The sequence below is a fragment of the Sapajus apella genome, unplaced genomic scaffold (genome assembly GCF_009761245.1).
Source record: "Sapajus apella isolate SASKATOON/1434 unplaced genomic scaffold, GSC_monkey_1.0 scaffold110, whole genome shotgun sequence".
NCBI lineage: Eukaryota > Metazoa > Chordata > Mammalia > Primates > Cebidae > Sapajus > Sapajus apella.
The window spans coordinates 5,675,945-5,691,155 of NW_022437050.1; the positions used below are offsets into that span (position 1 = coordinate 5,675,945).

The 15,211-nt window shown below is 55.5% G+C and overlaps 1 protein-coding gene across 1 annotated transcript in view; it reads right to left on the minus strand.

Moving 5' to 3' along the window:
- Positions 1-789: 789 nt before the first annotated feature.
- Positions 790-15,211, minus strand: part of FBXL18 (F-box and leucine rich repeat protein 18) — a 37,572-nt gene continuing 23,150 nt past the window's right edge. Inside the window, exons 4-5 of the mRNA XM_032259632.1 lie at positions 8,587-8,805; positions 790-1,895 (exon numbers count right to left, since the gene is read on the minus strand). Of these exons, the coding sequence (XP_032115523.1) occupies positions 1,739-1,895; positions 8,587-8,805 (376 nt within the window). The 3' untranslated portion in view covers positions 790-1,738. The remainder of the gene's footprint in view (positions 1,896-8,586; positions 8,806-15,211) is intronic.

Sequence of the window (15,211 nt, forward strand, 5' to 3'; positions counted from 1 at the left end):
CCAGCACAGGAGGGCTGGACCTCCCCACAGCCTTTACCCCAGTTCTGCAAAGGCCTCCTGGACTCCCTTGGCTCCCAAAGCTAGGAGCTACTGACAACTGAGTCCCCTCCCCCACCACCAGAGCCTAGAGCAGGGCCAGTGATTGGAGGCCCAGGGATTGTGTCCCCTGTTTTTTAACAGCACGACAAATGTGAAACACCATCACACAGGGCAGGGGACCTGTCACACAGAGACCCAGGAGGATGATGATGGCCAGGGCGGAGGTCCAGGCAAGCAGGACCCAACCACAGCCCCCCTTGGAAGCCACCAGCCCAGGGATGGCTCTAGTAGCGCCTGGAGGTGGAGGATGGCAGAGATGGCCCGGCATGGCACATGCGGTGAGGCCTCTGCCGCCGGGAGGGTGTCCTCGTTTTTGGAATAGCTTTGTTGAATTTTTTTTTTTTTCTTTTTTAAGAAATGGGGTATCCCTGTGTTGCCCAGGCTGGCCTCAAACTCCCGGGCTCAAGGGATCATCCCAAAATGTGTTGAATATATATGAATATGTGTGGATGTGTAAATATATACAGGGAGAGATGGAGTCTTGCCCAGGCTGGAGTGCAATGGCTTGATCTCAGCTCACTGTAACCTTCACCTCCCGAGTTAAAACAATTCTCCTGCCTCAGCCTCTCGAGTAGCTGGGATTACAGGTGCCCACGAGCATGCCCAGCTCATTTTTGTATTTTCAGTAGAGACAGGGTTTCACCATGATGGCCAGGCTGGTCTCGAACTCCTGACCTCACGATTCACCTGCCCCGGCCTCCCAAGGTGCTGGGATTACAGGTATGAGCACCCCCAAACAGGCCAAATATTTTTTAAGTCTTAAAGTCATTTGAAACAGGGTAACGTGATTGCTGCTCCAGCTTTAGGAATCCTTTCTGGGTTTTAATGTTTCACATTACTCTAACAAGGCCAAACATGTATCGATCTGCCCAGGAGCGCACGTGGACCTTCCCAGGGAGGCTGAGTGCCACGGGAGGGTGAGAGTGGAGGAGGGCTCTCTCATGAGAAACAGGCCCTGCTCCTGGAGCTGAAAAGCCGCAGGGGACGCTCCAACCAGCAGTCCCAACCCCAGGGGCCTCTCTGGGGCCACAGACATCATCTGGCTAGAAAAGCCACAGAGACATGAGGGGGCTCTAGTGTGTCCTAAAGGGACAGAGAGCCCCAAGTCTGCAACCACGTTCCCACGTCACACTTGACCACGAAAGGGGATACTCGGACACGACGTGACCAGCCTGGCCAACCGGACTTCAGGGGGACAGCATGTAGCCACCCATCCGCCAGGCACAGGTGGCAGGTGACCACAAACACGACAGCCAAGGGACATGCTTGCCGGTCAGAGCGAAGGGGCAGTGGGACAGGGTTCCAGCCCTCCAAGCCATGGACAGGGCCTCCAGGGATTGAGGCTCAGTGCACCAACACCACAGCCAGGTCCCAAGGCTCAGCCTGGTTCAGCCAGGCCCCACATTGACTGTCCCCTGAGCCCTTCACTTCACCCAGAGCATGTCCCCTCGACCCAAACTTCACGGAGCAACAGTTCCCATAAGAGAGCCATGGAGACACCAGGAGCCCCAAGAGCCAGGCGGGGCATGGCCAGCCGAGAGAGAGCCCCTTCTTCTTGTGACAAACCAAGGGTCCCTGGTGTCCCAGGCTCCTGCAGTGTCTCGAGGTGACTCAGACCAATGGGCAGCAACTCGGCCTCTCACCACCACAGGTTCGGCGGTTCCTCGGCCACTCGGCTCTTAAATAAGGTGATCTCATCCAGGTGCACCAGGGGGACGTCCCGGATGACGTCGGTCAGGCCCTCGTGGAGCAGAGGGAAGATGACAACGTTCAATGCGGGCCGCTCGGCCTGGAAGCTGAACCAGAGACAGGCGGTCAGCGGAGCATGTGGGCAGCCACGGAGGGAGCGGAGCCTGCAGGGGGAGCCCGGGAGGCACTCACACCTGCCCTCCCCACCCAGGCTCAGCTTCGGGGGTCACCCTCGATGTGCCTGGAGGGCCCTGTATGTGGCAGCCAGAGCTGGGGAGGCGTAGGACAGCTGAGAACAGGCACCACGGTTCTCTCCAGGCTCAGGGGCATCTGCTCCATGCCAGCCACAAGAATCAGAGGCCCTGGAGGCCAAGCCTGCTCTGCAGGCATGGGAGAGCCGCCAGGACAGGCTGCTGCACCTGAGGGCAGCAGAGGGACCCCACAGCAGGAGTGGCAGATCTGATGCCCGTGGCCCACAGAGGCCCTACAGCCAGGACAGAGATGGGACAGGTGCCCACACCCCACAGCCGGGCCTGGGCCACCTTAAGGGGTTGTGACTCCCAGGTCAGTGAGGCAGGAGTAATGGCTGGGGGGAGCAGACACAGAGGCGGCCACTCAGGAACAGCACGCGTTTGACTGCGTGACAAATGGCAGGTGGGCAACCCTCCCAATGCCCCCACCCCCAGGCGGCCAGCCCCCACCACACTGTGCAAGAAAACTCATACACCGTTGCCACAGGGTGTCCAGCCTGTACCAGGCGCTGTGTGAACTCGACAGACATGATCTCATTTTGCCTTCCCTGACACCCTACAACCAGCCACCAGGGGGCCGGGGCAGAGCAGGGACCACTCGGTCAGAGCAGGGACCCCTCAGTCAGAGCAGGCCACCAGCACAATCCTATTGGTTCTACTGGGCCAAAATGTAATGCAAGCCAGGTACTGTGGCTCAACCTGTAATCCCACCATCTGGGAGGCAGAGGTGGGAGGATCCTTTGAGCCCAGGAGTTCCAGAACAGCCTGGGCAACATAGGGAGACCCTGTCTCTATAAAAAATAAAAAAAATTAGCTGGGCATGGTGGTGCATGCCTGTCACCCCGGTCACTCGGGAGGCTGAGGCAGGAGGATCGATTAAGCCCAAAAGGCTGAGGCTGCAGTGAGCTATGATCACACCACTGTACACCAGCTTGGGCAACACAGTGAAATCTGGTCTCTAAAATAAAATAAAAAAACAGAAAAGAAAATGCAAAGGCCCAAGCGCCAGCCCAGGAGCTCCAGGCAGAGGAAAAACATAGCAGTGCCCCAGAAAGCAAGAAAAAAACATCTAGGTCGGGCGCAGCAGCTCACGCCTGTAATCCCAGCACTTTGGGAGCCTGAGGCAGGTGGATCTCCTGAGGTCAGGAGTTTGAGACCAGCCTGGCCAACATGGTGAAACTCCATCTCTACTAAAACCACAAAAATTAGCTGGGTGTGGTGGGGTGTGCCTGTAGTCCCAGCTACTCGGGAGGCTGAGGCAGAGGAATCACTTAAACCCGGAAGGCAGAGGTTGCAGTGAGCTGAGATCACACTACTGCACTCCAGCCTGGTGACAGAGCGAAACTCTGTTTCAAAATAAAATAAAATAGAACAAAATAAAAAGACCAGCCTGGGAAACACAGGGAGACACCATCTTTACAAAAAACCAAAAAATTCTAGCCAAACATGGCGAAACCCAGTCTCTACTAAAAATACAAAAATTAGCCGGACATAGTGGCAGGCGCCTGTAATCCCACCTACTCAGGAGGCTGGAGGCAGTAGAATCACTTGAACCCATGAAGCAGAGGTTGCAGCGAGCCAAGATCGCACCACTGGACTCCACTCTGGGCGACAGAGCAAGACTCCATCTCAAAAAATAAAAATTAAGAAATTAGCTAGGAGTGGTGCCAAGCACCTGTAGTCCCGGGTACTCAGGAGGCTGAAGCAGGAGAATCGCTTGAGCTTGGGAGGTCGAGGCTGCAGTGAGCTGTGATTGCACCATTGCACTACAGCCTGGGCAAGAGAGACCTGTCTCTAAAAAAAAAAAAAAAAAAAAAAGAAGAGACGACAGCCAACACCCAGCCGTGTGGTGTGACGGTGAGTCTGTCAGGGACAGAAGGGTGCTGGCCGTCAAAAGAGGCAGTGCAGTCACCATCCTCAGGTCAGCAGCCACACACCAGCCGGCCCTGCAGGCTGACACACAGAGAAATGGGTGAGACCCCAGGCCACCCAGGGGACGGGACAGGTGAGCCAAACAACAGCCCGGGGCCAGGTCCTCCCTGTGGCTCCGTAATCCTCCAGGCAGGGAAAAAGATGAGAAAGAGAAAAGCATCAGGAAAAGCAAAAATCGCTGCTCCTCCTCTCGCGTCCAAGGTGCAGAGCAGGGGGCGGGGCCTGCGACCGGTTCCCGGGATCCCCGGCGCCACCTGCTGGGCCCTGGGCGCAGCTGCAAAGGCCAGAGCTGTGGGGCTGACACTGACTGCCAGACCCATAGGTGCCCTGGGCCGGAAAGTCCGGGGAATGAAGATCAGACCCCGTCGGCAGGTCAGCCGGGACCTGCGGCCTGGGCCACACTGCCATGATTGGGGATGGCACGGAGTCAGACACAGGTATGGAGGCAACGAGGAAGCAGTGGCACAGGCATCTGTGGAAGGGGCCTCTCCCACCTGGCTTTGGGGTGGTATCTGACTTCCAGCAGGGTGGGGCTTTCAGCAGCCCTGGCGAAATCCTGCCTATGTGAGCACTGAGGTCCATGCAAAGCCGTAAGCCTGTCATCTACAGAAGATCCTGACAGAGCCTGTGAGGCACGGAGCCTGGAGGTCCCCTCAGCCCTGGATGGCCCTGCACAGTCCCAGCATGGCCCCTCTCCTCTTCTAGGTGTGAACTCTAATCCCACCAGCATGTGCTCCCTGCTACACTGCTCAGGGCGCCTCTTGGAGGCTGTTCCTTCCTCTGTAAACTGGGTCTGATCACAATGAGCTCACAGAGCTTCTGCGAGGCTTGAACGAGAGGCAAGACAGTGCCTGGAGCAGACAGAATGCTCAGGACAGAGGCGCACTCTAACACAGACGCCTTAACAACCTCCTCCTGCTCAGTCAGCAGCAAGTGGGCTGGGGGTCCCACCACAGGCCTGGGTGCTGGGCCAGGTGCGGGACACGGGGGTGGGGAGTGGGGTCACAGAGGGACTGGCACAGAGGGACAGGCACGGCTTCTGTCCAGGAAGTCCTGGGGATGCTCTCAAACACCACGCAGCAAGCATGGCTGATCAAGGGCTCTCCCAGTTACCTGCGTGTGACCAGCACCCTCTGGGGCCACCAGCGAGCTCAGCGCCAGGCTTAGCTTGTGCCTGGGGACAGAAAAACACCAAAGAAGAGCTATGGAGCACAGCCTTAAAAAAAAAAAAAAAGGACTATCCAACTGGGGAATGCAGAGACCTTACAGCATCCATTTAGAGCATCAGACTTGCCTAAAAAATGCACAGGCGCAGGGCACCCCAGGAGGCCAGAGGGGGAGCTCCTGGCCTGCAAGGGGCGGCACTGAGCCGGGCACAGGCAGCGGCAGGTGAATAGAGGAGAGAGCAGCTCAAAGTCGGGGCTTGCATCCGGTGCCACATACAACCAACCCACCTACAGCGCTGTGCAGAGAGGATTCTGAGACCCAGAAGGAAAAGCACGCTCATCGGCCCGGGATGCCTGTGAGGGTGGGGCCTGGGGCTGCTCTGACCCTCGAGGCCGGGTTGGCTGCCCGTCATGAACACAGCCATCCTGAACTGCTTGGGGATCCTGGACATTCTCCGCTGCAGCAAGGAAACAAGCAAGTCCCAGAGCAGGCCCCCATCACGGCAGGAAAAGCCACCCCACCCCTGCAAGGCTGAAACCATCCCACGTGGGATGGGTCTGAGGCCCAGACTCACAGGCAACAGAAGAGACGCAATGCCCACTCTCAAGTCCCTTCAACAAAACACACCCACCCAGGAGACGCCGGCTCTGGGCGTACAGTGGCAGCCTCCCACTGGCTGGGACGCCTTTGAGTGGAGCCCAGCTGCTAGCTGATGAGGGAGAAGGCCTGAGGCTCTTGCCGCAGCTGACAGGGCGGAGCTAGGACGGAGCTGCCTGCAGCCGCCACACCGGAGAAAACGCAGCCTTGCCCCCAACAGCTACTGCCCCTCCCCAGGCCCACTTGGCTAAGCCCTTTGGCACCTGTGACCCACTCAGCCCCCCCTAAAACAGGCACATGAGCAGGCGTCACATCCAGCTCACAGCACAAGGATGCTAAAGTGTGGGGAAGCAGAGGCAAGGGGATGAGCTGGAACATTCCAGCCGCACCCAGGCTGCCCTCCAGGTTCCACCGCAAGAAGCATCAAGGTCCAAAGCAAAGTCGAGGACACAGGAACTGTGTTTTCTACAAGAGCCACGTGAGGCTGACCACGACTTCCAGATGAGGGCCACCAGGCTGGCACTGAGAGCAATCACTTAGGGCTTTATTTACTGACACAAGAAGACTCCACAGTGTAGTGTTACTTTTTTTTTTTTTTTTTTTTGAGACGGCGTCTCTGTTGCCAGGCTGGAGTGCAGTGGCACGATCTCAGCCCACTACAACCTCCGCCTCCTGAGTTTGAGCAATTCTCCTGCCTCAGCCTCCTGAGTAGCTGGGACTATAGGTACGTGCCACCACGCCTGGCTAATTTTTTTTTTTTTTTTGTATTTTTAGTAGAGACAGGGTTTCATCATGTTGGCCTGGATGTTCTTGATCTCTTGACCTCGTGATCCACCCACCTAGACCTCCGAAAGTGATGGGATTACAGGTGTGAGCCACGGCACCCAGCCAATGTTACATGTTTAGAAATCAGATTACAAAACAATATGAGAACCTTATCTCCAGCTGGTTCTCCAGGGAAAGTTGGCAACTTTCACTGTTGGGAAACTTTCACTTAAAAATAGGTTGATATCAGGCCAGGCGTGTTGGTGCATGCCTGTAATCCCAGCACTTTGGGAGGCCCAGGCGGGCAGATCACCTGAGGTCAGGAGTTCGAGACCAGCCTGGCCAACATGGAGAAACCCCGTCTCTACTAAAAATACAAAAATTAGCGTATAGTGGTGTGCACTTATAAGCCCAGCTAATCAGGAGCCTGAGCCAGAACTGCTTGAACCCGGAAGACGGAGGTTGCAGTGAGCTGAGATCGCACCACTGCACTCCAGCCTGGATGACAAGAGTGAGACTCTGTCTCAAAAAATAAAAAAAAAAAAAAGAGGTTGACTCATAGTTTAAATTTTTAAAAAATACTATAAACACAAGTTGCTTTTACAAGCAGAGAGGGGAAACCTCAACTAGGGTTATTCCTGAGAAAGCCAGTGGCAGACCACAAGGACAACAGACTGTCCCGGAGTCCGGCCAGCAGGGCTTCAGGGCCCAATGGCTCGAGACCTCCTAGCTGATGGTTCTTCTTGCTACTCTGTGAACAGCTGGTGCCTCCTCCCTGTCACCTCTCCCCACCTTGAGGGGCACGAATACTCAGCACCAGGCTTACGCCTCTCTCAGGAGCCCTGCTCATTTTTGACAGTCAGCCTGTCCTCCTGAGAGGTCTTTAAATACGTCACTCCCCAAATCACCTGCGAGGGTCAAGCTCTCTCCAGGAATCGCCTCCTGACTTGTGTTCAATTCTAGGTGCTCATCTGAGTTGGTGTTCAGCAACAGATCATCAAACCCCAGTATACCCTGCTCACAAGGGGAAGCGCAGATGCTACGTAGCTAAGAGAAGAGGGGCCAGAGGACACGGGCCTCCCGGAAAGGGCCTGACAGCAGGCGGCAAGGAGAGGGAGAGGCTGCCCCACAAGAAGGATCTCTGTTCAATCTACAACATTTACCCACAACTGCCCAAGTAACCACTGCTCCCAGATCTAAACAACGTGCAGAGATGTGAAAAATCCAGAGTTAAAAGATAGTTGCAGGCTGGGTGTGGTGGCTCACACCTGTAATCCCAGCAGTTTGGGAGGCCGAAGCGGGTGGATCAATTGAGGTCAGGAGTTTGAGACTAGCCTGGCCAACATGGTGAAACCCCGCCTCTACTAAAACACAAAATACAGGCTGGCAGTACGCACCTGTAGTCGCAGCTACTTGGGAAGCTGAGAGATGAAGGCTGCAGTGAGCCGAGATTTTGCCACTATACTCCAGCCTGGGCAACAGAGTGAGACTCCATCTCAAAAATAAGAAAAATACTTTTGCGCTTGTGGGAAAAGAGGGCTTGATCTATCTAGAAAATTTACCATGCGGAGGCCGGGCTTGGTGGCTCACATCTGTAATCCCAGCAGTTTGGGTGGCTGAGGTGGGTGATCACTTGACATCAGGAGTTCGAAACCAGCCTGGCCAACATGGTGAAACCCCGTCTCTTCTAAAATACAAAAATTAGCTGGGCATGGTGGCACACACCTGTAGTCCCAGCTACTCAAGAAGCTGAGGCAGGAGAATTGCTTGAACCCGGGAGGCAAAGGCTGCAGTGAGCAGAGAGTTCGCCATTGCACTTCAGCCTGGGCAACAGAGCGAGACTCTGTCTCAAAAGCAGTTATAAGAAGTAGCAGCACACTTTTGTGCTTGTGGGAGAGGACAGCTTGAACTATCTAGAAAATTTACCATGTGGCTCGGGAGTATCTAGGAGCAGAGGCTGGGCCGGAGGAGACCACACCCCTTGCTTTCACTAGGTCACTGCCTGGTGCTGGTCAATTCCATGAAATCACTGGCAGGCACTTGATGTCTGCGGAGCCTGAAGCTATGCCCAGCCCACATCACTCACCTGCGGAGGAGAGACTGCTGCAGGTTCTTGCAGGTGGCGAGGGACTCCCCGGTGAACAGGTGGCACATGACGACGTGCAGGCAGCGGGCCATGAAGGCCAGCACGGCGTCCGGCTGGAGGGTGCCACTGCGGGAGACCAGGCACAGGCGCTGCAGCGAGGGGCACTGGCTCAGCGCCTGGAAGAACTGGGCGTTGGCACTGAAGTAGGGCTGCTCCAGCCTGCAGGAAGAGAGGGTGCCGTGAAGCCCACAGGAGGGGCTGGCAGGCCAGCCCAGGCCAGCTGGGCACACGGATATGCTGAGAGTGGAAGCTTCCTGGCCTGGGACCCAGCCCGGCTGTTCCTGTCCCCCTCTATACCACTATCCACTGGAAGACTGGGTGCCGACTCAGACCCCCAGCGTCTCCCTTGGAGACCGATTTGGAGCGGACCCAGTGGGCCTGATGCAAATAGCCAGCCAGTATCTACAGAGCCCGGCTGCAAGTCACTGGCTGAGGCCATCAGCATCTGTGTGCCCAGCCTGCCTGGTGCACCCACTAACCCCTAGGCACCCCACCTTCCTCAAACACTGGCATGCTGGGCAGCAGATGCAGAGACAACCCCACACATGGCCCCTGCCCTTGGGGAGCTCAGATGGTGACTGAACACAGTGGGAGGGGGCAGGAATCCAGGAGGCGGGGCAGGGGGATGGGCGGAACCTCAGCCAGGTGCGGGCCAGTCCAGCCCCGACAGATGGGATGGCTGCAGGGCCAGAAAGGGAGGCTGAGGGGAATGGGGCCAAGCTAAGAGGTTGGCAGCCAGGGCAGGGCAGGGCTGGGCCAGGCCACGAGGCAGGGAGGAAGCCCCTTGAGTCCACACCAACGCTACAGCAATAGAGACCAAGACGAGAAAGCTCAGGGGGAAGGGGAGGACTTGGGAAAGGGAACTGGGGGACAACATTCTAGATTCTTCCAGGGGAGTCTGTCCAGCCAGACAGAAAGCAGAAGGACAGGGCAGGTTGCAAGGTGCAGTGGCAGATGTGCGGATGTGGCGCTGCTGAGAGTCCGGGGGCTCTTGGGGAACCAGGCTGTGGGACTGGGCAAGACCCAGACTGTGGTAGGACATGGGGTGCAGCGAGTCCCTGAGATGACAGTCAAGAAGGAGCAGAGAGGCCAGAGGGGAACTCATGCTACATCAGGGGCTGCCAGGAGCTCCTGGGGTGGAGGGAGAAGCCGCTGAAGGGATGGGCTGAGGAGAATGGGGAGGGGCTGGCGGGGGCTGAGCTGCAACCCCTCCCCCCACATACACTATGCATAAGTCCTCACCTTGGGACCTGAGAGTGTGGCCTTATTTGGATACAGGTTCGTTGTAGATGCAATGGAGTTAAGGTTGCATCCTGCATGAGGGTGGACACTAAATCTGATAACTGGCTCCTTACAAGGCCCAGTGAAGGCACAGAGCTAACCCAGACACAGAGGACGGCCAGGCCACAAGCAAAGTGGAGATGGGGCCACGTGTCCATCAGCCAAGCAGCCAGGTGTGGCTGGCAGGCGGCTGAGTTCTTCCTCACCATCCTCAGAAGGAACCAAACCTGCCCACACGCTGATTTTGGACCTCTGGACTCCAGAATCATGAGACAATAAACATCTGTTATGTTAAGCCACTCTGTTTGTGATCGATCGTCGTGGCAGCTCAAGGACCCTAGCACAGATGTCCAGGACGGTCATAACAGAAGGCACCACAGACATGGAGATCCTTCCCTGGAAGATGATACAAAAAGACTAAGGCAGGGCCGGGTGTGGTGGCTCATGCCTGTAATCCTAGTGCTTTGGGAGGCCGAGGCGGGTGGATTGCCTGAGCTCAGGAGTTCAATACCAGCCTGGGCAACACAGTGAAACTCCGTCTCTACTAAAATACAAAAAAGTATTCAGGCGTAGCAGCGTGCACCTGTAATCCCTGCTACTTAGGAGGCTAAAGCAGGAGAACTGCTAGAACCCGGGAGGTGGAGGTTGCAGTGAGCCAAGATCCAGCCACTGCATTCCAGCCTGGGCAACAGAGCGAGACTTCATCTCTCTCTCTTTTTTTTTTTTTGAGATGGAGTTTTGCTCTGTTGCTCAGGCTGGAGCGCAATGGCGAGATCTCAGCTCATTGCAACCTCCATCTCCTGGGTTCAAGTGATTCTCCTATCTCAGCTAATTTTTTGTATTTTTAGTAGAGACACGGTTTCACCATGTTGTCCAGGCTGGTCTTGAACTCCTGACCTCAGGTGATCCGCCCACCTTGGCCTCCCAAAGTGCTGGATTACAAGTGCACACTGTACAGGTGAGCCACCACACCCGGCCGAGAGTCCATCTCTTAAAAAAAAAAATTACCGAGGCACGGTGGGGCACGCCTGTAATCCCAGCTACTGGGGAGGCTGAGGCAGGAGAATCGCTTGATCCTGGGCGGCAGAATTTGCAGTGAGCCTAAATCGTGCCACTGCACTCCAGCCTGGGCAACAGTCAGACTCTTGTCTCAAAAAAAAGAAAAAAGAAATTCTCTGATGCTCCCGATGCTGCGATTGTGTGTGTGTGGAGGGGGGGAATGAGGGCCTTCACGGTGTGACTTTGAAAAGCCAGTGTCCAGGGCCCACCGCACAGAACGCAAGAAAGGGAAGGGTGCCCTGAGCACCCACAACCCCCATCACACACACAGAGCACAAGCCCCACCCCCTAGGCACCATTTAATCAATTTTGTCCTTGAAGATACAGAGGAAGGAATCCAGACAGCCCTGAGTAGAGAGGACACCTCCCAGGGAGGTAAAGGGTGGCCACGTGGAGCTTAGATTAATCCTCACCAAGGACAAAATAATCACCAAAATCAGGCAGAGCCCAGATAGCTAACCAGTGCCTTTCCTATCATGAATCTGAATTTTCTTTTCAGCTGATTTTTCTGGAGAAAGATGCCTGCACTATTTGGCTGTTTGTTTTTTTTTTTCCTTTTGAGATGGAGTCTCGCTCTGTCGCCCAGGCTGGCGTGTAGTGGCTCCATCTTGGCCCACTGCAACTTCCGCCTCCTGGGTTCAAGCAATTCCCCTGCCTCAGCCTCCACAGTAGCTGGGACTACAGGTGCATGGCACCATGCCCAGCTAATTTTATGGATTTTTAGTAGAGATGGGATTTCACCATGTGAGCCAGGATGGTCTCAATCTCCTGACCTTGTGATCTGCCTGCATCAGCCTCCTGAAGTGTTGAAATTACAGGTGTGAGCCACGGGCCCTGACCCGGTTTTTTTTTTTTTTTTTGCAGTTCAGGCATATCTTTGAACAGTTTACCTGGCTCTATCTTTTAAAAACCAAATTATTATTTTCTGATGAGCACAGTGGCTCAAACCTATAATCCCAGGACTTTGGGAGGCCAAGTCGGCTGGGTAGGAGTTCGAGACCAGCCTGGCCACCATGGTGAAACCCCATCTCCACTAAAAATACAAACATTATCTAGTCATGGTGGTGGTTGCCTATAATCCCAGCTACTTGGGAGGCTGACGCACAAGAACTGCTTGAACCCAGGAGGCGGAGGTTGCAGTGAGCCAAGATCATGCCACTGCACTCCAGCCTGGTCAACAGAGCGAGATTGTGTCTCACACACCAAAAAAAATTAAATAAATAATAAAACGTGCAAATTGTCTTTATTTTTCTAAATGTGTTTTGTTAAGCTATTCAAATTGTTTTTATTTAAAGATGGCAATAAAGTGTTTTCGTTAAAATATATTTTAAATACCACCTCTCCCTAAATCGTAAAGTAAGCATCGCTTTGCAGACCTGAAGGTAGGAATGGGGAGGGTGAAAGATTGTGCAGGCGCCGCATCTGCTGAGCTGCAAAGTCACCTGTGGATTTCTCTCCAAAGCAAAAGCAGGAGGCTCCAGACAGCAGGGGATGGAAACGGGGCACTGGGTGAGGACAGCTGCCATCGTGTGGTCACTAGGTGGCGATACGGGTCCGTGCTACCTGCCCCAGATCGCTTCGAGCCTCTGAGGTTAAAAACCAAGTCGGCAGAGCATGAAAAAAACCTTTTTTTCACTAGACAGCCACCTCCAGATTCTTCCGCCCCTGAGGAAGTCACCTGTCACAGGTGTTCAGGATGCGGCAGGACCATGGGGGTGACTGGTCGGGCGGGGGACTGGCATGTTTAAAGCTTTGCAGGCTCCCACGGCACTCCACCCAGGGCATGTCACCCAGGACAGTGACAGAGCTGACCTAATTCGGGTGGCCGGAAGCGTCTGCAGGGAGGATGGAGACGAGGAAAAGGCTCCCACTGCGCCAGGCCTAACCTCTGCGTGAGGATCCAGCCTCCACATCCTGTTCCCAGAGGGGGCACTTGGGTCTCCTGGTGACTCCATGGGCGTGAAAGGCGCTGGGCTCATTTCGGGGGCTCCCAGCTGGCTGCCCACTGCACAGACCGTGAGAGCAGAACCCAGGCCTCTGAGGTGTCCCTGGGGCGGCTGCCAGGGCCTGCCTCTGAAAAGGATGGCCTGCTTCTGCCCAGACGCTGCCCTGGTTCGGAGGTCACAGCAGCCCGAGTGACTCAGGGTAACACGCGCCCCCCTCCCTCCACAGCAAGCAGGGCTTAGTCGGTCTGAGGAAAGGAGGAGCCTTTTTCTGTCTAATTTGTAATCGCCTTACTACTGAGGTGTGTCCAAGCCCAAGCCAGAGAGACTCCCTGCACCACACCCTCCCCACCAGGAGCCCCAACAGGCACAAAGCTGGGACTTGCAGTGTGGGGCTGTCAGTGGCAGCAGCCAGCTGGCCTGGGATTCCAAGCTCTGCCACCAAAGAGACTCCGGCCACCCCAGAATGCAGCCTTGGAGCACCGTGCCAGCCTCCAGGGGCCCCAGCACCGTTTCCTCCACACAGCTCCTGCCCACGGGCAAGCAAGTGCCACCTGCTCCTTTCGCTGCAGCGTCCCTGGGCTCCCTTGCCGAAGAAGGCCAGAATCCAGAGGAACGGGGCCAGCTGGCAGCGTCTGGGAAGCAGTGTTTGTTCTGAACAGGCAGTACCCAGCTCAGAGCAGTCATGGTTCTCAGCGGCTGCTGGGCACAGGCTTGAGTTTGTGCACAGAGATCCCATTATGAGTGGGTCGGCTGCTCAGGCTGGCCCACAAAACCCACTGATCCTGGGGCCCGCAGGCCTCTCCACACTGCCTCCGTGGCCCTGCTCCTGAGGAAAGCCCTTGGCCACGGGGATCCTGTCCCAGAACCTGGAGGCCATCAGGGGTCACGGAATGCCGCTCACCCAGGAGGCAGGAGACAAGCAGCTGCGTAACCCGGGCAAGGTCATTCACTCTCTGGGCCTCACTTTCTCCATCCATAAAGTGAGTACAACTGTGTGGACACTGAGGGTTTCTTGAAAACATTGAAGGGACCAAGACCTGTATGCACATGAAAAGTACCTGGCAGGGGTCACATGAGCCCAAAGGTACCCTCCACCCACAGCGGCTGCCGTCACCTTTGCCTCTTGCTTCCAGAATACCCCCTCCCTCCGGCCAGTGCCTCACTTGCCGACAGCCCTTGCTCAGTCTCCCTTCCACATTCTTCTTCCTCTTCCTGGCCAATTCTTGTCACGTGCACCCTAGCCCAGTCTGTGGGCTCACCTGGTTCCACAGCTAAAGGTCACCTATGAGCCGAGGACGCCAAAGCAACTCTCCCAGGCCGTACATCGACCTGGACTCTGGGCTTGGGCCCATCAACTAGGAGGCCATACGTAACAGACCCTCTAGACTGGGCACAGTGGCTCACACCTATGGTCCCAGCCCTTTGGAGGCCCAGGCAAGAGGATAACTTGAGCCCAGGAGTTCAAGACCAGCCTGGGCAACATAGCAAGACCCTACCTTTACAAAAAATACAAAAAACTAGCCGGGCGTGGTCACGTGTGCCTGTAGTCCCAGCTACTCGGGAGGCTGAGGTGGGAGGATCACCTGAGCCGGAGGAGGTCAGGGCTGCAGTGAGCTGTGATCATGCCACTGCACTCCAACCTGGGAGGCAGAATGAAACCATTTCAAAAAAAAAAAAGTTGGGGAAGCCCAAAATTCACATACATTGAGTCTATTTATTTATTTATTTATTTATTTTTGAGGTGGAGTATCCCTCTGTCACCCAGGCTGGAGTGCAGTGGTGCAATCTTGGCTGACTGCAACCTCCGCCTCCCAGGTTCAAGCAATTCCCCTGCCTCAGCCTCCAGAGTAGCTGGGATTATAGGAGCACGCTACCACACCCAGCTAATTTTTTGTATATTTAGTAGAGACAGGGTTTCACCTTGTCAGCCAGGGTGGTCTCAATCTCCTGACCTTGTGTTCTGCCCTACTGGGCCTCCCAAAGTGCTGGGATTACAGGTGTGAGCCACTGTACCCGGCCATTGAATCAAACTTCTAAAGCAGGGAGATTCTGAAAAGTCTCCCATCTGGTTCTCAAAGCAACCCAGGATGCGTGGGCCAGATCATAAATAACCGGCCCATTCCCCAAGCACGGAGCCCTACGTTGGCTTGAGCTAAGAATCCAGTTGGCAGATCCAGGGCCTGGTGACTCCAGCAGGCAGGAAATAAAGAGGCTTTAGCGATCTGGTCTGTCTTTTGGAAGTCCCAGTTTAATCCTGGGCTTCTCAACCCAACACTAAC